Source organism: Pipra filicauda, unplaced genomic scaffold (genome assembly GCF_003945595.2).
Source record: "Pipra filicauda isolate LSUMZ 115617 unplaced genomic scaffold, ASM394559v2 scaffold32_size4067784_pilon, whole genome shotgun sequence".
Taxonomy (NCBI): domain Eukaryota; kingdom Metazoa; phylum Chordata; class Aves; order Passeriformes; family Pipridae; genus Pipra; species Pipra filicauda.
The window spans coordinates 585,634-609,798 of record NW_024104454.1 but is presented as its reverse complement, the minus strand read 5'-3'; the positions used below and the strand labels follow the sequence as shown (position 1 = coordinate 609,798).

Here is a 24,165-nt window from a genome sequence, read left to right as displayed (position 1 = left end):
TAATAAGATTAATTTTACATTATGTTTTCCAAGTGATTATATTTGAGACAACCTGGACTAAGAGGAAGTAGTTCCAAAGCATGGGAGTTCTCCTAAAGAAGTATCTCTGTAACATTTCAGTTTCAAGAAATTAGGTGGTACTGGGAATGCTTTCCAAGCAGAGCAATAGACACAAATTGGAAGGCAATGTATCCAGGTCTACACAGAGAACACACAAATAGCTTATGGTTACTGTAATGCCTCTGTAGCTTGGCATGGATTACGGTGATACTAATAAAATTTAAATTTTAACTTCAGGATGTATAACAATCATTTAATTTTTACATTGACAAAGGGAACAATGACAAGTCTTGGCAATGAGGAAAGACTGGTTGCCTGAAGAACTTTTATTTCAAAGCAGGCGTCACTGAATACGCCATCAGAATATATCTGAGGTATACATAAGATTGGGATAAGACTTAGATAAACATTTGTTTATAACTATAAGAGAAATAAGATGCAACAAAGAATAGAAGACTTGACCATTGCTTTAGTCTGCTGACAAAGCAACTACTATTATCTGCAGCTGTTAACTATAGTATGTGGACCTTTACTAAGAAGTTCTCATTTTATTCAGTTCACAGCAAAGACAGTGCAGAGAATTTTATCTGGAGACCTAAAAAACCTGACAATAAGCAATACAAAATTACCAACTTCGCTATGATCACATTCATATCTCCACAGAGGCTCACAAAATACTTTTGTCTCCTTGGCAGTTGACTATCAAAAATATATTTTAAAAGTCAATTATTTGCTTACCTTCAGAGTAACTGCAGTTGCCTTGATAATAAAATCATTTACAGATACTTTAATGTCATCTGCAAAAAGAAAAGGAAAAAAAAAAGACAACAATTATTGCTTCTAAGATTTGTTTATCAGTATTTGTGTGATGACAGGATTCCAGCAATTCAGTAGATTTACTTCTTTGAATCACTGCCAGAAAGTCACTCATCTTCAAACTACAATCATAAAAGCAAGAAAACTTTTCTCCCCCTTGGGACAAAAAGAATATCTTCAAGAATGTATTCAGTCTTTAGAATCGATCTTTGTTTTTTTTAAAAAAAAGAAGTATAGCAGATAGATAGGAGAAAAACCACCCCACTGTTTCTTCACTTTATAAAATAATGGGCCTTTAGACTTTTTTTTACCCAAGCCACACACTTAGTACCAGTCTATGAGGTGCATGTCTGCATGTCTCCTTCAGCAAACAGAACTTCACTACTTGCTTATACACCCTAAACATTGTGGAAAATGAGATTTCTGAAGTTAGACTGAATGATGAAAGAAAAATAAATGCACTAAGTGGCAGAGTGTGTGCCTGCAATAGTACCCAAACTTTGTAGGCATTGAGAAGTTCTGTAAACAAATAAATTCTCATTTCACCAGCATAATTAGCTAAACCTATCAAAAGAAAAAGTAATCAATATTTTCCCGATTTGATTTGAAAAGGGACATCTCCTCTAAGTGCATGAAGATTAATTAAAAAAGCTATTCTTAATTAATTTGGCTGCAACTGATAAAGCAGACATCAGCTTATCTCAACTGGTTTCCAGCAGATAAAAGGCAAGAGATTTCATTTTAGGCAGAGGTCAACTCAATAAACAATATTTTTAACCTCTGACACTTGAAGAAAATGATTATTTTTAAAGAATAGTTCACATTTTATAGAAATTTAAGATGAGAAGAATCCCTTGCAGATATTGCAATCATAACACATTATCTTGACTGACTTATCAAGTTCTGCCTTAAAACCAGAGAGATTTCCTGAGAAGGCTGCTCTTCCTGGACAGCTGCAGACAAACTTCATTTCTCAATGTATTAGAATTAGAGCTCCATGAACAAGAAGCAAATTGCAGCCAGGCATTGCCCCCACCTTGTCTCCCTTCCCCTCAGCTACTGCTTCTTACTTTGCAGTTATCACCTCAATTATGTTTGTATTAACTGTTTTACAGGTCTGATGTCGAAACGTATCCATGGATCGGGAGAGCTTAAAATAACTCAAGTTTTGGCATCAGAGGGAATGAAGATACTAGAGAGGCAAAAACAAACAGTGCATTTTTGCAACAGTTTAATCCAGCTTTTCTGTGAAGAAAAATTATCTCCAAAAAAATCTGTAGCCTCTGCAAGTAGTTTAGGAGATAAGTGAAGGTGCGTCATGGTTTAATCCCAGGTGGCAACTAAGCACCAGGCAGCTGCTCGCTCACTTCCCCACAGCGGAAGGTGGGAGAAAATCAGAAGAGTAAAAGGGAGAGCTTTCCTAAAGGGTTTCCACAGGTTTTGGTTTAGTATCTTCAAGAACCATTAAATTAGAGCCACTTCCTGTAGACAGTATTAAATTCAGTATATTGACCAAATATTTTTAAATATAATAAAAATCATTTAAATTCAGAAGATTATGATGTAAAGTAAAGAACTTTCATTCAGGACTTTTACCCAACTAAATACAAGTTCTAAAACAAAAAGACACTAAGGAAAACCCACTTCTGTGATATTTTGCATGAAAATGAAGTACTTGCCCAAAGAGTGTTCTCTTGAAAAATTATTCTGTTTTTTTTTTTAAATTCATGTCATACATACTTCGCTGAACTGAGATTTGGGAAAGAAGATTCTAGTCTGCAAAGTTAATTTTGAAACTATTAAAGCATCCTATTGCATGGTACATGCAATTTTAGTAATTGCTGATTTTAGTAAAAACAAGAACATTTTTAGCCAAAAGATAGTAATTTTTTTATTATATCTTGAGCTTTAAGAACTTTTGCTAAGTAAGTCACTTCAGTGAATAGGAGTTGAGATAAAAAGGGAAAATTTAACTTCTTGATCTTATACATAAGCATTTCTGTATAAATAAGACACACTGGACACATGAAAATTGGAATTTACACACACACATATATTGACATGTATAGTTTTTAATCTAATTCTCAGTGTATGTTTAAAATAATTCAGTTTTCTGTGGGACAGATTTCTATTCTAATAGTTTCACATAAGCTTTAAGCATGTACATAAATTTCAGTGAAAGAGATAACTCTGCTTCCTTCACACTAATACCATTACTTTGCCTTCTAGAAGAATTTACCAAGCATTGGCTGGCATGTACTAAAACTCACTTTCTTTGCTCACCATGGATAAAGTCATTCTCACTCATAATTTGAGAAGGATGCATTAGCTTTCCTTTCCCAGTTAGTTCCACAAAGAGGCCAGCAAAACTAAATTTTGTTATTGTACCTAGAAGTATAGAGCATGAAAGTATTTTAATTTGAAGCTTCCCTTATTATCTTTCACATGAATAAATTGAGATTTTAACCATTAAGAAGTAAATATTGCTGGATCTGGATGGAAGGAAACAAAAACCTGCTGGACAATGTTTAGTCCTGTGCCAAACAGCAGATGTCTACAGAGTGCTGTGTTAGTTGGCAAAGTAACACCTCTGTCTTCCTATATCTTATCCTAAAAGTCGTCCAGTTCAATAATCACAGGGAACTACAGCTTGACTCCAACATATAGAACACTGAAAAAAATTATTTCAATGCACAGTCGTCTGCCTATGCAAAAATCTACACCTCCTGGGGAAGTTTATGTAAACAAAACAAACTATTCATTAGTAGCACATGTTATAGTGAATCAGTTAAATTACTAACCTTTGGCCAATTGTTTCCTTAATTTCAAAACAGCATCAATGTTACAGTCAGCAGCAGCATATGCATGAGGTATCGTAGTTTTAGACTCTGTTAATCTCTTAGCAATAACTCTTCGGATGTTGCTAGCTGGGATTTCTGTGAATGTGCCCTGAAAGAAATCATATGCTGGATATTAATTATCAAGAGAGCAAATATACTTCCCCTCTGCTGAAACAGTACTCCAGCATTTATGTGTTACCATCAGTGACTCCTGCTCACTTAAAACATCCCCTAAGTATTCAAAAGCGATACATTCCAACTACTGAAATTAATATGATTAAGACCATTGAGTGTTCTAGTCTGTTCCTCCTAAGTGGGATCAACATAACAGATTTTACACAATAGTTTCATTTTACAGTATAGAATGAATCCTCTTTCAAACAACAAAAAAACTCCAAAAATCCAAATGTTGAGGCATTACTTTTCAACCAGAGTATACAAGCACTATTCTATCTGCCCAGACTTGGCATATTGCTCAGTTTATACTTGGTTTCACTTAAAATATAATAGAATATTTCCTCAGTAAGCTACTGCTTTTTCAGTTCCGTGAGTGGTTCCTTAAGACAGGCTTTACTGTATCTTTTTTGTTATTCTTTCTCTTTCCACATATATTCAATAATGTTTCAATAGCCAGCTTCTTCACAGAAGCAAGTCAACTTGCAAGAAATCTCTTGAAATACCGGTGACTACAAAAAGCAAGAAAATAAGTGATTCTGTAAAACATTACTTTGTGTACCTAATCTTTAACACATATCACCTGAACATACAAGGAGTCATAGAATCCTAAGTGCATACTGAATAGTCCTCAACACACAACAAACTGCAATATGTATGTTCCGGTGCAATCATGGAAATGTTTTATTCTGTAATGGAAAAATATCTAAGTTTGAGCTTCTGTGTTCTTTGTTTGGTTCCTTGTACAGTGCAAAAAAAAGGCAACATTTTCTGAATATTATGAATTGTAGGTACATTGTAAACTTCAGCCTAAGAAGATACATCAAATCTAGTTCTAGAGCCAGAAAATTTTCACAAAAGCTTTTCCATTTCTACAAATGTCTATTTCAGCAAGTCCAGAGTAGAGCAACAAGGCTGGTGAAGGGACTGGAGCACAAGTCCTATGAGGAGAGGCTGAGGGAGCTGGGGCTGTTTAGCCTGGAGAAGAGGAGGCTCAGGGGAGACCTCATCACTCTCTACAAGTCCCTGACAGGAGGTTGTAGCCAGGTGGGGGTTGGTCTCTTCTCCCAGGCAGCTATCAGTAAGACAAGAGGGCATGGTCTTAAGCTCTGCCAGGGGAGGTTTAGGTTAGATATTAGGAAATTCTTACAGAGAGGGTAATCAGGCATTGGAATGGGCTGCCCAGGGAAGTGGTGGATTCTCTGTCCCTAGAGGTTTTTAAGATGAGACTGGATGTGGCACTTAGTGCCATGGTCTAGTAACCACGGTGGTAGCGGATCAAGGGTTGGACTTCATGATCTCAGAGGTCCCTTCCAACCCAGCTGATTCTATGATTTATTCTTAAAAATAATTTCTGGTATGTCTAACACTTCAATTTAACATAGACACTGTATTTAGGTGCTAAAGTTTGCAAAATCACTCTTCAAAGCAATCACCAAGCCCTTTCCTTGCTCACTTCTTGACAACTCATCAATGGGCATTTACATCTTGCAGGAAAGCAAATAAATGAAGTACAGTAAAAATAAATCATGATTCTAGTTTCTCCAAGTTTGGAAATACACATTCACATACTGATCCTGTAGTGACTGAGGGAAAGAGAATATTGTTGATTTCCAAAGTAGTGGCATCTTGTTTGGGGACTGAAATAAAACTGCTGCCTCTCTGACTTTTCCATTTCCAAGGCCTGTAGTGTAAGTTTTTCCATGGCTTCAATTTGCAAGCTACACAAAGCACTATGCAGGCCATAATTTTATGAATTTCAGAGTTTGAATTACACTGCTTTAGGATCCCTGAAAATTACTAACAATTGCACATGACTGGGCTTTCTGAGGCCATCTGGGTGGCTTTAGTTTCCTCCCTCTCTCCAGTTCTAGAAATCTCAGAGTTACTTAAGCAGCCATTGCACTATTCAGCTGTAGGAATGCTGAAATCTTAACAGGAGTGTTACCAGAGCAGCAGGTTGTCCTGGCGTGGAAACTGGTGGAACCGCTGGCCTTGGATAAGCAGCTGTTGCTGGCGAAGCAGAAGGCACTGCAGCAGGCTGGAGAGGAGCTGGAGAAACCATAGGTTTCAGTTCAGTGGGTTTACCCTTCTGCTTCTCTTGCAGAAGTTTGAGAGCATCCCTGGTGATTAAACACAGTGAAATACTGACAACAAAGAAACTATTTAATAAGTCCCTAAGTATTACTATTCCATCACTTATTCTAACTAATTAGCCACTTCTGTACATTTAAATTTCTGTTGCCAAACCAAACATTAAGAAGGTGATTATTATTAACTGATATTAAATTTATGTTATTTTTGTTGTATCTTCTTAGTATATTCTCATTAACTTCTATGAATAAAAGGGCTTGAATATGCAGTAACAGAAAACATTTGTGTTAGAGAAGCATAACAATCATCATTAGTAACTGTGAGCGTACAATGTGATTTGTGAATTGCGCTAACAATTCTTCTAAATAAGATGGTACACTTGTTCAGGTTATAAAGTCTCAAGTAAAAGCTGTTTCATCTGTTATATTTGTAATAATATGAATTTAATGTAATTACTTAGTGCTAATTGAAAATTAAGTAATAAATTTAATCACTCATTTCTCTGTACCCTTCTGCCATACAGTCAAGTACAGATGGCAAACAGGTCCATACTCTTTAAGCCATGTGAAAGACAGCACCACACTAGAGAAAAAAAGCCAAAACCTGGGTAACATCTAAACAGTCCCAGCTGTGGTTGAACCTTGCCTACTCTATTCTCCCAGGATTTTATAGCTACCACCTCAACATTTCCCTCTTTTGGGCACATTATGACAGATATGAGTAACTCCCATCTTAAATCATGATACTACATCTACCCCAGGTACACTGTATTTATAAAGCAGCATGTTGAAGATTTGCATCTACGAGGCTAAACAGATTGCATTTATACCACCACTGCCAACTGCAACTGGAAGTAAGCTGTAGATCCCCCCTCTTTATGCTCCAGATCTGATTAGAAAAGCCTGTATCATGTACCTGAGATAAGTCTCTATTACTTCATGAAGACATCACCACAGCATGTACACAGTTTTACTCCATAAATTGGCAGAGAAAATTAAAAACAAATTAAAAATCAGACTCTTTACAACCCTAGCATGGTTTTGAAACACAAGCCATAAATACTAAATAAAGCTGTCTAATTTCAGCGGATTACTGTTTGAGTGAGAGTCTATTCTTGAGTGACAGCCAAGAGTTTGTTATTAAATTTATTCATTAAATTAAATGTAGAAAGAACAAAATCTCAGAACATTATGCGTTCTTATTTCTTCTTAAAAAGTAGCACTCCAGCACCAAGAACTGAAAACCGAAACGCTCTGTATGTTCTACATACTGCATTTTATCAATTGCTGACTCGCTTCAATTTATTTTTAGCTCAACAAATGATTTTTTGCTTCAGCAAACAATATTAAAAGTAAAAACTGAGCTCAAGACATAATTTGACATAATTAAAAGTTGTTACTTGTTTTCCCACATTAACATGCTAGCCAAGATTTGTTTTAAAATTAAGTGTTTAGTATTTAACACCACTAGTATATCAGGGAAAAAAATTAGATTTCATAGAATAAAAATCATTCCCTACCATTACAATTTGAAACAAAAAAAGTAACTGCGTGACATAATGCAACTTTTTAATTAACACATTAGAAGCTACCAAAAATTACCTAAGGGTTTTAACTTGGCAGTCATAAGAGAGACCATCTGGTTTTGGTGGCTTTTAGTGTGTTAACTGAAAAATGTATTGCCAAAATTGAGCTTATTTTTAGCAGATTCACTCAAGACTTTTTGAAACTCATTTGTGAGCATTACATAAAAATATGTATAAAATATACATATATAAAAATCAAAATTCATAAACATTTGTTACACATACATATGAATAGACTTCCCTCCCCCCCGCAATTCCACACCATTTAACTGATTAGGAAAAACAGGTACAGCAATGTTATGACTGTTATGGTTGCAATACTGCAAGCCTGAATATAAGTAAAGTTGGAGGAAGCATCAAACCAAATAAAATTAAACAAGTTTTAGTACAAGTCAGGCAAATAGATACTTTATTAGAACTGGAAAAGTAAGGGTTGGTCACATCTTTCCAACAAGTCTATAAACTTCTAACAACACAGGATAGCAAGAGAGAATGATGAGAGAGCGGGGTAACAAACATCAAAGAGCAGTCTGCTCCCCAGAAAAGATACCACAGCCTAATAAACATTTATTAAATGAAAATATGCCTTACCAAATTGTTATTATTAGAAGTATGCAGATTCTGGCAACTCTGTTACACTTCAGTTTACCACTACTCCAGAAGTGTATTGTCTTTTATAGCAAAAATCCAAAAACACAGTGACAGTAAACCGAGTATTTTGCATTCCAAATATATTGCTTGAAATGGACAATTATACAGACACCTAAAAATCACTAAGAATCCAGGGTGCAACAAGAGATGTATGGATTGACACAAGCCTCCTCTGGTGGCAGTTACTGTTACTAAACTGTCCCCATCCCCTCTCATATGCACATCTCTTTACTCAATTCCTATAAGATATCCTGGAAGAAGGAAAACAGTGAGCAGAGAATGCTACACATCAAACTTTTAGGAATCAGACTTATTGCCCTATTAGCATTATAGAAGGAGCTCATTCCTTCATAATGGCAGTCGACAAACTGCACACAGCAGAGATCCTGCTGTACCCAACAAATACACATGAATATAATCTCCAGAAAAACAGCACTGCATCTCTGCACTGTGCTTTATTTGCAAGCTGAAAATGCCTGAGCAGAGATCCCAAACCACACTAACTTAACAAGAGCTGGTGGGAAGGCACTGATGGGAGGAACAAGGCCTCAGAAAAACACAGTTCTTTGTAACTAACCTCCCCACCTTTTCATGGCTGCATTTATAAATCCCTAGATCACTAAATAGGATGGGAAAGGACAGGAGTGGCCTGTAGCGATCAATTTTAACATAGCTCCCCCAAACACAGTGTCTGAGCTGATGAGTAGAAGCGTGGTACAATCTTTGACAGAATTTGTGAATTACTTGGTACTGACCCACCAGTTTTCTAGTATGTTTTTGAAGAAACGAAAGGATTTTGCTTAGAAATAATAAAAAAAAAAAGCTGCCACTCCTTTAAAAAAAAAAAACACAAAAAAGCCAACAACAAAACAAGCAAGAGGAAGACAACTGAAAATCAACCTTGCACAGACACATAAGAAAAATGTAAATAAATAAAAGAATATAAATAAATAAAGTATCAGCCCACTAAGGAAGCAGATTGTGGCAGAGAAAGCTATTAAGTAAAAATTTCTATTGCTATTAAAAATTTTACAGTGAGTTGAATTTAAAGATAGAAAGTCGGGGGAAAGACTCTTGCTTGCTTATGTAACTCACTATCTTTCTTTGTTTATTTTAATCTGGCGAGTGTAGCAAAGGAAATACCTCCCTGAATATCTGTAGCAGTTCTCTATAAAAATCTGCACACTTTATTTCAAACTGAATATAATGGTAGAATCTGTAGGCATATGAAAGATTAACCCCATTTCAAAAGAATGGTTAAAAAACCCCAGGCATTCTGTACCTTAAAAAGAATTACAAAGTCAAATCTCTTGTATAAAAGAAAGCACTTTTAAAAAGAAATTATTTTGCTAGATATTTCTCATAGCTACAGAAAAATCTTTGCTACATCTCCATGACAACTAGAAAATGTTAATTTACTAGCTCAAAGTCCTAGAGGGTTTTCCACCTGCCATAGTCTTGTTACACACCATAAATTACCATTACGGTTACATAATTAAGAAGAAATTATCTCTGATGATTTCTGTTACACAGGATATTATATCTATGCAATTCCTTATTTTATCTCAACTCAGGTAAAGATCATAAGAAAAAAAAGTTTCGAAAAAACTGTCTGCTTTTCTGGGTTCAATTCCAAGTTATACTGACTTGATCCTGGTTGTCTTTGACTGGAACTAAAACAACAGCAGCCTGAAAGGTCTGTGTAAGAGAATGATGGCATTTGTTGAGAGGAATAATTTTACCGAGAACGAAAATATTTATTTCTGCCAAAATCCTCACCTCCAATAACATACATGCTCATGTGAAGATAATGCATCATTTCAAGGCTAAAGGCGCTGGATCTACCGTGTTTTTATATACAACTTCCCCACTCAGAGGCTTGACTGCCAATGATTACAAGAGAACACTCAAAAAGTTTAATAAACTACTAGAAGCCTGATCATAACAAACCACAGCTTCGTAAACAAACATTCTTTAAATCGTAGACAGGGAAAAAAGGGAGAAAAACAGAATTCTGGAATTTCTTATCATTACACTTCATTGCTCTCTCCAGTCTACTAAAAATGGGAACAAATGAAATCCTGACAGATTTCATAACTGAACTTCAGTGAAAAAAAGCAAAAGATCTGAAACCCCCAAGAGTTAAAGAAAACACACCACTGGTATTTTATTTTGGCTCTGTATGCATCTTGGAGAAGCAAAGTACTTGAGATACACAACGGTAGCTCACAGTGGTGCTTAGGAGTCAACAGTTATCATTAGGCTGAGCTGCAGGAAATGTGACAGCATTACCACACAGCTAAGGTGGGACATAAAAAATATTAATGTTTGTTTGTTTGTTTTTTAATTAAGGCTTCTTAAAATATATCTATTCTTAAAATAATCTATTCTCCCTATCTTTTCATTAGGTTTTTCAGATTTACCTAAGCCAATCCACAGGAAAAAATAGAACAAAGACTAGGCTTTTTGAATATATTGATATTAATCTCATGGTGATTGCTCTAGTTTCAAAGGAAGAAATAAAGAAATATGGGGTTGTAGCTTTACCAAAATATCTACATACTCTTTAGTGAAGATTCCTCGAGGCCCAGTAGGTGTCACATTGCTTGGATCTAGTCCATGTGTTTCCAGAATGTTGCGAGCTGCAGGACTTAAACGAACCCTAAAGACATGAGGGGAAAAAGTAAACTATTTAAATAATAAGATTAACTTATTTCATTTAATGTACATCAAGAGAAACTACATTTCTGTCTGGAAACAGAAATGTGATTAACTACAAAGCAGAGTACGTAGCTACAGAGTACCCAGTGCACCTTAGCATGACTTGCTTTCTGAAATGAGGAAAAGAGCCAACATGTAGATATTTCAGAATTCTTAGATACAAAAGAAGCAACATATTCATAAAAGAATAAATACTTGGTTTCAAGTCTTTCCACAAAACCTCCAATTCATTATTTCCTAAAGGAGACTGTATTTGCACCTCATTGAATTTTAAGAACTGTCTATTAAGCTCTTACCAAAAAAAGGTATGTCAAAAATGATCACTTAGTTCTGAACATGTGGATACATCTTTAATTAACAGCTGCAGTGAGACATTACTGTCTGATATTCGTTGGTAAGACACAATCCTTTCAAGGATCCTTTCAGTGGATCATCCTCCTACTACAGGTAAGGCTTGGGCAATGACCTCAATTAGTTGTCTTTCGCTTGCATGAGAAAAGCCTGAATGCTGCCAGCACTTAGTAAACAGAATAAACCAGACTGAAAAGGTAATGAGGTTGGGGGGGAAAAAAGGAAAAAAAGAAAAATCTCACAACCAGAAAATACAAAACTTCAAACTACAAAGTTTACATAACCCATGCAACCAAAATTAGTTCCCTATCTTTTCTTTAACAGGCTGTAATATCACAGCTTTTGTGCTATCACAATTCACTGCAAATAAGATATATCCTGCAAGATGAAGCAGTGATTTACAGATTATTGTTACCTGACTAACCCTCTGGGGCTGACTCCCCCTCCAGAATGTTTATAATGCTTAGAGCACCTTAACAGATTAAAACAAAACAAAACAAAGACCACATAAACCCACTCTTTTGAGTTTTTCACATTCCACTGTTATGAAAATTAGAAGAATATCAAAAATACAAGAGTTTGGAAGGGTTTTAGAGTGTGCCATTTGTTTGGGTTTTTTAAATCTCCTAGAAATAGAAACAGGAAACAAGTTATAGATACATTGAGCATCTGATGCATAAGCATTAGTGTCCACCATATATTAACACAACTTCTTCCTAATTGTAAGCTTAAAATCCTTCATAAAGCAATCGCATGTCAGAATAAAAGTACATTTTATTCTAATAAAATTATGTTGTTTGAACTGACTTCTTGGGCTTACAAGCAAAGAAACATTCTAGGCATGCAAGCCTTATTATCTCACACATACTGAAACGTTCTTAAACTAACAGCCTATTACTTGAGGTAAAAAGGGATAAAAGACTATTTTTGGTTCATGTATACTAATCTAACAAAGAGTTCCATTTCATAACAAACACAGAAACCTACTGCAGTTTTCCAGGCTGAGGTTCCAATTTAGGAGGAGCTGCAACTGAAGGACTTGCAGGAGCTGAGGGACGTGCAGGTGGTGGTGGAGCCAGGGAAGATGGATCACTATCAGCAGCTGGTATTTCAACTTGCTTCCAGTCCTGTCCTTCCTCTACCAGCAGACCAATTAGCGAGCCCAAGCGTACATTTTTGCTTCCTTCATCCATCTAAATTTAAAGCGATGAGAACATTAAGTTACATATTGTGTTGCCTACTCTAATATGAATAAAAATGGTAGATGTGAAAGTTTCAGGTATGTTAATGACAATTCATCAATAAAATATATCCCATTTTATTCCTATTATTAGTAAGATGACTCAAGACCGAAATGAACTATAATTGCTATTATAAGGTTAGGAATATTAACCTGTGTCCCCAAATTCCATACACCTCAAGTTAGCATTCAGAAATCAAAGTAAGTTTTTAAACACACAGCCTTTGCAGCTCAGAACTAGAATAGACAAACTGTTACAATTTTGCTTAACTTTTCATCGCCTGTATTTTTGAGTCACTGTTTCATTTTCACTATTCACAATACCAAAAATCCTCTGCATAAATCTCAGTGAACCCAAGAATCTCTGATGTAGAAAGACCTGAAATAAGTAGAAGGACTTGTGGGCTCCGATGGATGAGAAACTGGACATGAGCCAACAGTGTGCGCTCGCAGCCCAGAAAGCCAAACCCATCCTGAGCTGCATCTAAAGCAGCGTGAGCAGCAGGCTGAGGGAGGTGATTCTGCCCCTCTACTGGTTAAACCCCACCTAGAGTGATGTGTCCAGGTCTGCAGTCCTCAACACAGGAAAGACATGGACCTGTTAGAGCAGGCCCAGAGGACGAGCCACATAGATGACCAGAGGGCTGGAGCACCTCTCCTACCAACACAGGCTGAGAGCTGGGATTGTTCAGCCTGGAGAAGGGAAGGCCTTGGAGAGACATTATAGCAGCCTTCACAGTCAGACAGAGACAATGCCCATATCTCCTCCTCATACAATTTAACAAAGTAGTGTCTGCAAATGCAGAATAGGTTGCACACGTTTTTTGTCTAGGCTATTAAGTGCAAAATAATTTTTTGGAAACATTGAAAGCTGAAGAAGACAGAATTAAAAATAGTGAAAGCATTACTAAGCAATTATTTAAATAACTACAGGGAGATTAAAAACAGATTAAAAAATACATCTGATGTGAGACTTCATCCTGGGACTGCAGAATAGATTCTCTGAAGCTTATTATGTTTGTTGCTCCACAGTTGAAAACAAAACCTCAGAAGTTTCAAGGTGCTACAAAAAAATTGAACATCTGGGAAAAAAATACTCTAGCAGTGGAATTAAAAGAAGGAAAAGACTTACAGAAATATTACTTTTTAACATAAACTAGTGCTTACATGCAAGTTATCCTGTAGAAATTAAACACTAATGACAATTTCTTGTAAATCCTGATATATTTCACTTGCAGCTGAGTTCCATCTTATACCACCTCTCCTCCCTACCCAGCCCTCCACTTATTTTGATGCTTTGATTTTTGCAAAGGATGCTGCCTTTGCTTATACAAAAAAGGAAGATGCTAAACAGAACATCAGTTCTTAAAAGCTGTTACATGGGATGCTACCCTCCCTCTTCTGTTTTGGCAAAGGGTAACTATGCAAATACATGCTGCTGTAAGAAAATGCAACTGTAGAAGAGATAGGCAACCTAATATACCAGTCCAAAAAGCTTTTGTGATAATAGCACAAACAGGTGTCTCACTGTGCATAGGGCAGAATTTGCTAGGAACTAGTTCATACTGACACCCATTCTGCTGTTTCCTAAGTAGTTGGACTGCAATTAATATCAGTATATCTAATATCTATAATTATGCAATCCATACCTCTTGTGTAGCTATTCTCTAGATGAGATCTCCCTGATCAAATTACATAATATTTACTATAAATACACATCTCATTTTTATTTTATTTCAAGTTCTTCCAAATCACCCTATTGTTTAATTATTGCCGAGGGAGAGAGGAAACAGTTGCAATACACCACCAGCATAGAAATGAGACTGTTTAGAAAATTTCAAAGTCAAGAATTTGAGAGAGAAAAGCATAAGAAACAAAGACACAAAATGTTAGTCCTCCCAAGTAAACCTTGAGGATGGAGCCTTGGAGTGTAAGGAACAGACTATAATTTACATGTCTTCTTTTCTTTCAAGTGAGGCATAGACTAGCCTTTAAGCACTGGGAATATCTGGAAAACACGTTTTGGAACAAAAGGTAAATTTATTATTTAAGATCATCCACAATTATCTGCACAATTTCTAAAAGGGAAAAAGAAAAGATATCCTTGTTCTTGTTGGAAGTGCTACAGGCTAGTTGACAGTTTAAGCTTTCACAGGACACATGAGGGAACTCCACATATTTGAAAATTGTTTGGAGAAAATTTTAGAAAAGTGGTGAATATTGAAAGGGAGGGTAAATACTTACCCTGCCTTTATACACAATTAACAATACACTTTAACTTCCCTCCCCAGAGATAAAAAACTTGAAAATATTTCCATTTTACATATTTAATGCACAAGACAAAGTCTCCCTTAATTTTTAAGCATCAAATATGAGCTTTCAAGAAATGTAATATTTACTCCTACATAGCAGCCGCAACAGAATGCTACAGAATTACAGCCCTACCCTTCTTAATTCTGAGGAGAATTAGCATCAGGTCATTTTGAAATAAGAAATACTTTTTAAAAACGTTAGAAAAGAGGAGGAGAAGACAGGAAAAGAGACAGAATTTAACTTGTCTTTTCAGATCACTGTATGTAAAGCACAGCGTAGGACCTGCAAGCAGACCTTAAGCAATCTAGGGTTAGAACCAAGTCCTCCATCCTGATCTCTCTTGTCCAGTTGTTACTGCTTCTGTCTTGGTACAGAACAGGATTTAAAGCCAAACATAAAAAAGGAACCCAAACAAACTCAGCATTATCTCTGTTATATATGCACATAAACATCAATACTCCCAAATTATTTTCAGAGAACTTCACGCTCATCCTAGTTCTCGTTCTTTATATTAACCTTAATCAATCTAATTTTAATACAGAAAATTATTAACTCCAAGAACTGTCCTCTGGGTCAACCCATGCTGTATAATGTTCCACCCTGAATGACTAGCACAAGATAATCTAGCACAGAGACCACATATCCCGGATAAAGTATCACCCAAAATTCCACATTCCAACTAACTGATTGTGACTTGTTTTCTATAACTCAGAGTAAGAGACGTCATGAACTACAATATTGCACGAAAATAATTCATAAGGTGTAAAACATACAAAACAACATAATTCAATCAGGGTAACTGAAAATCCATTACATACATACCTAGAATCATGTGCTATGTACCAGTTGTCTGGTACATGTGCAAAACAAATAGAGCAATTAGTTCTCCCTAGAAATGCAAGCAAGTGCATTATTTTCGAAGTTGAGCAGAAATTTAGCTATCTAAACTAATTTTTGAGGAAATATGCTAAACAGCAGTCTAAAGAGAAGTTATATCTTCCTATCCAGACATGCAGAATTCCTACCAGTATTTTAGCCAATATGCCCTCCTCACTCGATTCCATGGTAACCACTGCTTTGTCCGTTTCAATTTCACACAACGCATCTCCAACGTTCACTGTTTCACCTGCAAAATATAACAGAACTTAAGGATACTTATCCTAAACTTCTTTTCAGATTATAGAAATAAGAGATCTAGCCATATAATATAGTCATTTTATATTCTTTAATATATTTTAAAGCTAGTTGCTCCCCCATTGTTTTTAATCATATTGCATCTTTTCTTTCCAAATAAAACTGCCAAGATTCAAGAAACACAAACTGCTGTTATGTGTTCCAAATACTGATGTTTACAGTAGGTTTTCCAAGAGAAAGTACACACACAATGAAATTTATTTCCAGAACCACATACTCAGTAACACTGCCATGAATAAAATACTGACCCTTCCATATTCATTGTCAGCCACCAGCCAGAGCAAGCCATTTAAAACTGTTTAAGACAATGGTCACAGGCGACAACATCTTTAAGTAACACAGTTCTTTAACTAGTATCTACACTACTAAAGACATTTAAATAAAAACGCCAGGAATTTTATTCTCTTTGGGAAAGCACATCTGAAAGCTTGTTTAATCTCCTATATAGTTAAAAAAGGTCTTTTAGGAACATACTTACTTTGTGAAATAAAAATATGCACAAGTGCTAGAAATTGCTTTTGCTACGTTACACAAATTCATGATTAATTCTGAAGGATACTCTTCTGCTGCTTTTGAAGAATATCTGTATCTGCTAGCAGATGATAAAGGTATTAGGAGTCTGGATTATTTCAACAAATCAATACTGACTAGATGGCCAACATTAAAACTCAAATTACATTAAAAATTTTGAGGCAGTTGAACATTTTGACCTCCAACAAAATACAACTTTTTTCTTATAGAGACAATACATACAAGCTTAAAACATGCCTACAATTTTATATGAAGTAAAATTTTAATATTTCCTCATTACCAGAAATGCTGCAACCGCATTACTGATCTAAGCATTTAGTTGAATCCCTGACATCGCTCTATTGAGCTTAAGCATGAAAACAAACCTAGTGCAGGTTACCACCTGTATTTAGGTAAGAGACAAATACTTTTAAAAAAAATATTATTTTCTGTTTTGGGACTAGATGAATTAGAAGGGGAAACTTAGATGTTGTATGATCCTTGTGATCTCTCCAGTAGGAAACAATGGAAGCATTCAACACTGAGTCACTTACATAGTTTTTAAGTCATAAATGTTCATATTATAGAAATTGGCAGAGAAATATATAAGGTAGCACCTGATCTCTTTAATGTAATAATCTAACAGCCACAATGCACTTTGCAATAACTAGAGCATAAACAATTTATACGAGGAAGTCAGAACTCCAGGCTCTACACTAGTGTTTTAATTTCAGTGGATCATTAATTCAAGAAGCCCATATATCAGCTCATTAGGCAAGTACTTCTTAGCTGTTAAGAAATCAAATTGTTGGGCAAATTCCGTAATCTACAGAGCTGAGATTGGCAAGCAGAAAGGAGCTTAACTCTCTATCTTAATCTGCAATCAGACTGTAAGTGTTCTGCACCATTAAAAAGAAATCTCCGTGCTAAGAGACCTGCTGCAATACCTCCAGCAGTGTAGAGAGACAAAGGAAATACTTTCATCCATGTGTTTGTCACACATGACATCTTTTACCTTGGGTACCTGAGGTAGTTCACAGAAAACTAAGGATTCCCTTGCACAGGGAGGGCAAGAGGAAAAGTCTTCAGATAACCAAATAATCCAGTTTTCCAGTACTTTTTTTGTTTTCCTTTCATTGCTGCAGCCATAAAGTGGTCATAAATTTGGAAGGCAATTTATTAAATGCAATTTTAAGAATAAATCATAGCAGCATTCAAGTCTTATGTGTTTCAATACCCAAGTGCAATAGAAAGGACCATAGTTATTTTCAGTGGAGATTATAAAATTTGCTATAGCTCCTAATCAATGCCCACTTTGATGTCAACTACAAATCAGCTTTCTCAATATCTAGGATTGGAAAAAAATACTTTTACAAAGCATATCTTTGCTCTTACACTTTAAACTGAGAGAGCAGTATTTGCAACAGAAGCTGCCTGAAAAATCTGAGGGGGGGGGTGTTTGCCTTTTTTTCATTTTTTTTTAACGTAAGTTCTTACAGCTAGGCTGAATGGTCAGGATCTCTACTGAAGCAGTGTTTCCCTCTGGGAGATCACATCCAATTGGCATTCAATAGCCTACATGCTCTGTTCAGCTACTGACAGACAAGTACCCAAGTCACAGGATACAAACTGCATTCCTTAATGTACTCTTTGCAAATCAAATCAGAGTCGACTGAACATAGAGACTGAACTCCCTGGAGCTGATGTCTCAAAAGGTGGCAAGAGTTACACTGCATATGGAAGCTGCTAGCACTGTTGTACATTCTATTTCCTGCCCACAATAACAAGAGGATTTTGGTCTCCTGGGCTGTCAGTCTATCATCTTTCATCAACATTAAATGCATACATAATAAATACAAGTTTTTAAAAACATATTTTTAATCTCTGTAAGAACGACTTTATTACCCACAGGAATCAATATGAAACTGCATTAACAATGAGAAGGAAAGTAAATCTGTCAATTAAATTTAGTGCTTTTTCTTCTGCAGTACTGAAATCATCTGTCCATCCTGTGAAACTGTAAAATGAAAACATTTGATATTTACAAAAAGAACAGGAAAAATTATCAAAATAGTATTATACTGACCCCTTCTGGTTATACAGTGGGAAAAATATTTCATATGGAAGCAGCTTTCTTCTCTCAATTGATTAAAAAATATTTATTTTCTTGGATATTAGATTATCAAACATTTATATTCAGCAATGCCACTACTTTTAGATGGCCAGTTTTCTGGAGGATTAAGTAGTTAAGAGCATCCCTTACACAGAGGAGGAGTACAAGCATTAAATCACTTTTACTATTTTCTTCAAAATTTATCTTGAGGTTTTTTTTAATGTTGTCATTATGTTTATTTTCCAGACTATTAGAGAAAAAAAAGATATTGATAGGAACTTATTTGGTCACAGATGTAGCCAAAAAAGACAACACACTCTATTCAGTTTTGGGGTTTTTTTCTAAATATAAAGTCCAGCAATAAAAATACTAAAATAGTTTTCTCTCAAAGTCCAACCATCAATTAAGATTTTATTTTAATTAACTAAAATAGGTGTGAAGCTTTTTTGCCTTTTGCATTAGGGTAGAAGTGTAGTGGAAAGACTGAGAAAAACCATTGTAAGGCTTTTGCATCCTAATACCTTTTTTAAGAGGAAAGCTTATTCATTCATGTTGTAGAGCAAACAGGAATCTACTTCAACTTCTGCCATGCTCTCTTTGCTTTCTTTTGCAATTTTGAATGCTATAATTATTGTCAAACAGGCTGCTGTTGATTTTTAATGTCTTACAATTATTGGAAAGTAATGAATAGAAAAAGGACTTTGGATCATTCCTTTCTCTCATAATCTTGGATTCAATTAACTGAAGCTTCGAGTTTCAAAAACACTGGTGCAATTTCTTTTAATGGAGATAAACTGCCATATCGTTACTAGTAAATTCTGCAGAAATTCTTACTGGAAGTTTCATGAGCAAAAGGTCACATCCACTACTGGAGCAACAAGCTGCCTTCCAGCCACCTCTCAAAACATATTCAAAATGTGTAAAAGCAAAAGTGCTCTCATAGCAGAATGATGGAAGCTGTATCAACCCTTAAAAGGATAAGCCAAAGGAAATGGTTTATCTAGGCAGATAGTCAAAACACATTTAGCTATTCAAATTGTATCTGTCAAAGATAACAACCTTTACAAGATTTTTTCTTCTCCAGATGTATTCATCTCTTTAGCAAATCTAAAAATGTCTGTGAACAAGATATACTCCTACAGCCATCTAAAACTCTGCAGTACGTCCTGTAAAAATGGACAACTGCTACCTGGGATCCAAAGTTACTGTCAAAACTCAGTTTTAATATTAAATTGAAGAGAGGAAAGGGTAGGAGGAAACAGGAAAAAGGTCTCTTTACAGAACAGGAACTGATGAACAGAAACTGCTGATTCTTCTACAGATCATTTTTCATTTACATTCAACTTGTGAGAAGACAAAACTGACACTTCTTATCCAGTTGCTCCAACATATTTTAACAGAAGGACACAGCTGTCAGAGCACAAAGAACCTAAGATAACCTAAAAGGTTGTTAGGGCTTTTTTTTGGAAGAGTAGTTTGGCTTTTTGTTTGGGTTCTTTTAGGGAAAAATTTCCAAATTTGGAAACAGGGTTATGAAAGTAATTTAGATTTTTCTATCAGCTTTAACTGTAGACTATAATTAAGATATTAAACAGGAAACCCCAATAAGCAACTATAAAAATACCATATCTTTCATAGTATTTCATGTCACAGTAGAAAAATGAAACAGAGACTCTCCTCAAAGTCAATGGCTCTCAGACTTTCAAAGTTACAGATCAGCATGACAAAATTGGGAATTAAAAACAACACACCCACCCACAGCATGGAACATCCTAAGGGAAACTTTTAAAAAATGTGATCAATACAACCTTTTGGAAGGCAACTAAAGGAAAAACGTTTCAGAAACAAACAATTTCAAAGCAGGTATTGTTCAAGATGACAGTATCCATATAGCAAACATTTTGCTTCAAAATACTCATCCATAACCAGAAAGAATAATCTTATTTTTACAGAATAGATTTACATAGCTAAAAAATTATGAAACATGGCCATAGAAAATGCTGTCTTACCTTCCTTTTTTAACCATTTCACAATGTTTCCTTCTTCCATTGTAGGAGAAAGTGCAGGCATAAGAATTTTAATACCAGGTGTACCTGCAAAACAAGCACATGGTTATCCAGACTAAATACTTTTTCAGTATAATTATTTTCTCAATTAACTGCTTAACACAAATGAAATTAAAATTGCATGAATCTTAAAGACAGAACAAAAGATTCACTATTATGCTCTTTTTTTTAAGCTTACATACAAGCATGCCCTCCAAGGAGCACGAAGGAAAACAAGGCACACTATAAAAAGAAATGGAAATTCAAGAACTCTGAATTCCTAGACCTGAAGTTTTGCTGATTGTATCGAAATCCACCACAAGCACTACAACTTTCTTTCTCGTATCCTCCTCCTCCTCCTTGACCCAGGCTGTGGAATTTTTTCCCGATTAAAGCATATCTTTTAAATTAATAAATCCTTTGTGACCCTAGTACTTCAGGAACTCATGACCTGCCTTCTTCATTGATATTTTCCAATGTTTATTTATACTTTTTACTAGTTAACTATATCTTAGCAGAAACTGCCTAATTTCAAGTTTCAGTGATTTTATCTTAAGCATCTGTTAAAAAGCTCGAAAAATTTCTCATTAGTGTTTCTTCTCACGGGTGGGTGTCTACGGAGAGAACAGGTAAATTCTTAGACTTTTTTTCCTTTGACAAGCCAAATAGAAAGATCTGAAGAGTCCAATGTATTTAAGCAACACAACAGCATAACCTCTTTGGCCCTCCAACACTCTGCACCAGACACAGCCAGCGGGCAGGTCACTGCACTCTGCCAGTTGATTGAGCTGGCTCAGTAAACCCGGGCACAGAAACAGCACCGTGTAACAGCAACCTGCCTGCCATGTTAGTGGGATTCTTCCGAGGGCAGAGCTCAGGAATACAGCACAGTCCTTGGCTTCGTAGCAAATTACATCTCTTGTCACTTGATCCGCTACACCAAAGCAGTAGTCTGATATTAACACAAGGGATACTACCTTTCTAACTTCCAAGAATAGTTATGATGCCAAAAGAAAATATCTTTTTAGGTACAACTTTGTAAAAGCAGTTTTCCAGTACCTGGCTCATTTTTGAGGCTCTTTTTTAAACTATTACACCTGAATCTGTATTTAGTTAGAGAACTACATAGATACATAGAAAGTACGTTGTATACAACAGCAAGGTTCAACTCTGCTTCATATTCCCTTTTCTCTAACACCTATCAACAAGGGTTATTATCATTCAATAGAAAACAACACCACATTTCTCCCAGTTGCTATATTGCTTAGGGCAAGCAGAAACAGCTAAAAAAACTTCGAAATTGATCCTTTTTAATTTTTTTTTTACTCATTATCTGCTTTACAGTTCAAAATTCTTCTAGTTCTTCGTTGTCCTTTTTCTTCCAGAAGCTGTGCTAAGGTCCATGGAGGACAGGGAGGTGATTTGGGACAGCCAGCACGGCTGGTAGTGAAAACTACCTCTTGGGGTCCTGGTGGATGAAAAGGTGGTCATGTGGCAGCCTTCTGGCTCACAGCCCAGAAGGTAAACCATATCCTGGGCTGCATCAAAAGCAGCATGCCCAGCAGGTCAAGGGAGGTAATTCTGCCTCTCTGCTCTACTCTGGTGAGATCCCACCTGGTGTACTGCATCCAGCTCTCGAATCCTCAGTACAGAAAAGACATGGATATGTTGGAGGGGGTCCAGAAGAATGCCTAAAAATGATGAGGGATGAAACACCTCTCCTATGAAGAAACATCAAGAGAGTTGGGGTTGTTCAGTCCGGAGAAGAGAAGGTTCCATGGAGACCTTATTGCAGCCTTTTAATACTTAAAGGGAGCTTCTAAGAAAGATGGAGACAAACCTTCTAATAGGGCCTACAACAACAGGACAAGGGGTAATGGTTTTAAACTGAAAGAGGGCAGATTTAGACCAGATATAAGGAAGATTTTTGGTGAAACGCAAGAACAGGTTGCTCAGAGAGTTGGCAGATGCCCCATCACTGGAAATATTCAAGGCCAGGTTGGATGGGGCTCTGAGCAACCTAATCTAGCTGAAGATGCCCCTGCTCACTGCAGGGGGTTGGACTAGATGACTTTTAAAGGTACCTTCCAACCCAAACTCTTCAGTGATTTTTTAAAAAATGTGAAATGGAAACACTGTAGTGAACCCCTAATGACCTAAGCAGCTATCAATGATCTCAACATTTTAAAATGCACCAAGAGTAGAAAGGGAGTAATTTACCCCCTAGAGCCCTCCCAGACAGCAACACAATCAGGATCATGCTCCCCCAAACACTTGTATTTTGTGGAAATCAGCCCAGTTGCATGGATGATGTTCCCAGAAGACTGCATGAGCAAATACACATATTTTTTGTCTCAGATTTACCATGGTACTTAAATGTTTTTCAGTTTAATATTACTCAAGACTGTAATGTTTAGAAATTTATCCAGACAATGTTCCTTGTAATGCTGACAAGTCCCATATGAATTACCTTCAAGGATTTTCTTTAAAAAGTTTATTCTTGCAACCTCTCGTCTTGGACTATTACACAAAAAATGGACTAACATTAAGTATGTGAATGCCTATCTATGTTCATTTTCCAAATATAGTTTTGTACTATTTGAAAAATGACTGACAAATTACAAGCTAACAATAGGCTTTACACTATACATATTTATAAAGAGTATTAACAGATAGCAGCAAGGAGAAAAAGAATACATTACAGGATGCAAATAAATGTTCTCAGTTTCATTGGTCTAACTCGACAAGTCTAACTTTGACAATCAAAACATTATTTTGAAGTCATATCCCACAAATATCTAGGACTATTGAGAACTAGTGGATAGAATTCCCAGAAAAAAAAGTGAAAATAATCCACATTTTTAATGAGGAAAAAATTAATTTTTAAACACGGTGCTTTACATGTTTCACTTCCACGAAGAGCCACTTGATCCATCTCCCAGAACATGCTTCATACTTTGGCATAAATACAAAACTGAGCAATAAATCTGTGCAACTGCAACATTTTCCCTTCAATGTTATGAGCAACTACCACAAAACATACAATCCATTCTGGTCCTTTGATCAAGTCAGGAGAGAAGATTCAGCAGCAAGTACCCATTAAAAAAAAAAAAAAAAAAAAAAGGGTACAAAGCAGAAGGGGGAATTAAAAAAAAAGTTAAGGCACATGTCAAGTCTGAAAATGAGAAACTGCCACTTTCTCTACTATTGTGCCCTACAGCAGGACTGGTAACTGTAATGGAGAAGCAGAACTCAAACTGACCTAGAAGGTCTCTGACTACATCTTTAATAGCCAATACAGTAGTTAACAATCTTCCCGGGCACTTAACTACTTATTACTAACAGTCCCACTAAAACAAAATCATGCCACACAGAATAAACCCACTTGACACTACATAAAAACTGCAAAACCTCTACTAAATGGGAATTCAGACAAATAAAATGGTAACTCAAAAAAA

General features: G+C 35.9%; 1 protein-coding gene across 1 annotated transcript in view; it reads right to left on the bottom strand.

Annotated features, from left to right (window-relative positions):
- PDHX (pyruvate dehydrogenase complex component X) overlaps positions 1–24,165 on the bottom strand; it is a 36,864-nt gene that overhangs the window by 9,787 nt on the left and 2,912 nt on the right. Inside the window, exons 2-8 of the mRNA XM_027732602.2 lie at positions 20,672–20,755; positions 15,871–15,971; positions 12,280–12,485; positions 10,784–10,882; positions 5,839–6,013; positions 3,678–3,825; positions 799–857 (exon numbers count right to left, since the gene is read on the bottom strand). Of these exons, the coding sequence (XP_027588403.1) occupies positions 799–857; positions 3,678–3,825; positions 5,839–6,013; positions 10,784–10,882; positions 12,280–12,485; positions 15,871–15,971; positions 20,672–20,755 (872 nt within the window). The remainder of the gene's footprint in view (positions 1–798; positions 858–3,677; positions 3,826–5,838; positions 6,014–10,783; positions 10,883–12,279; positions 12,486–15,870; positions 15,972–20,671; positions 20,756–24,165) is intronic.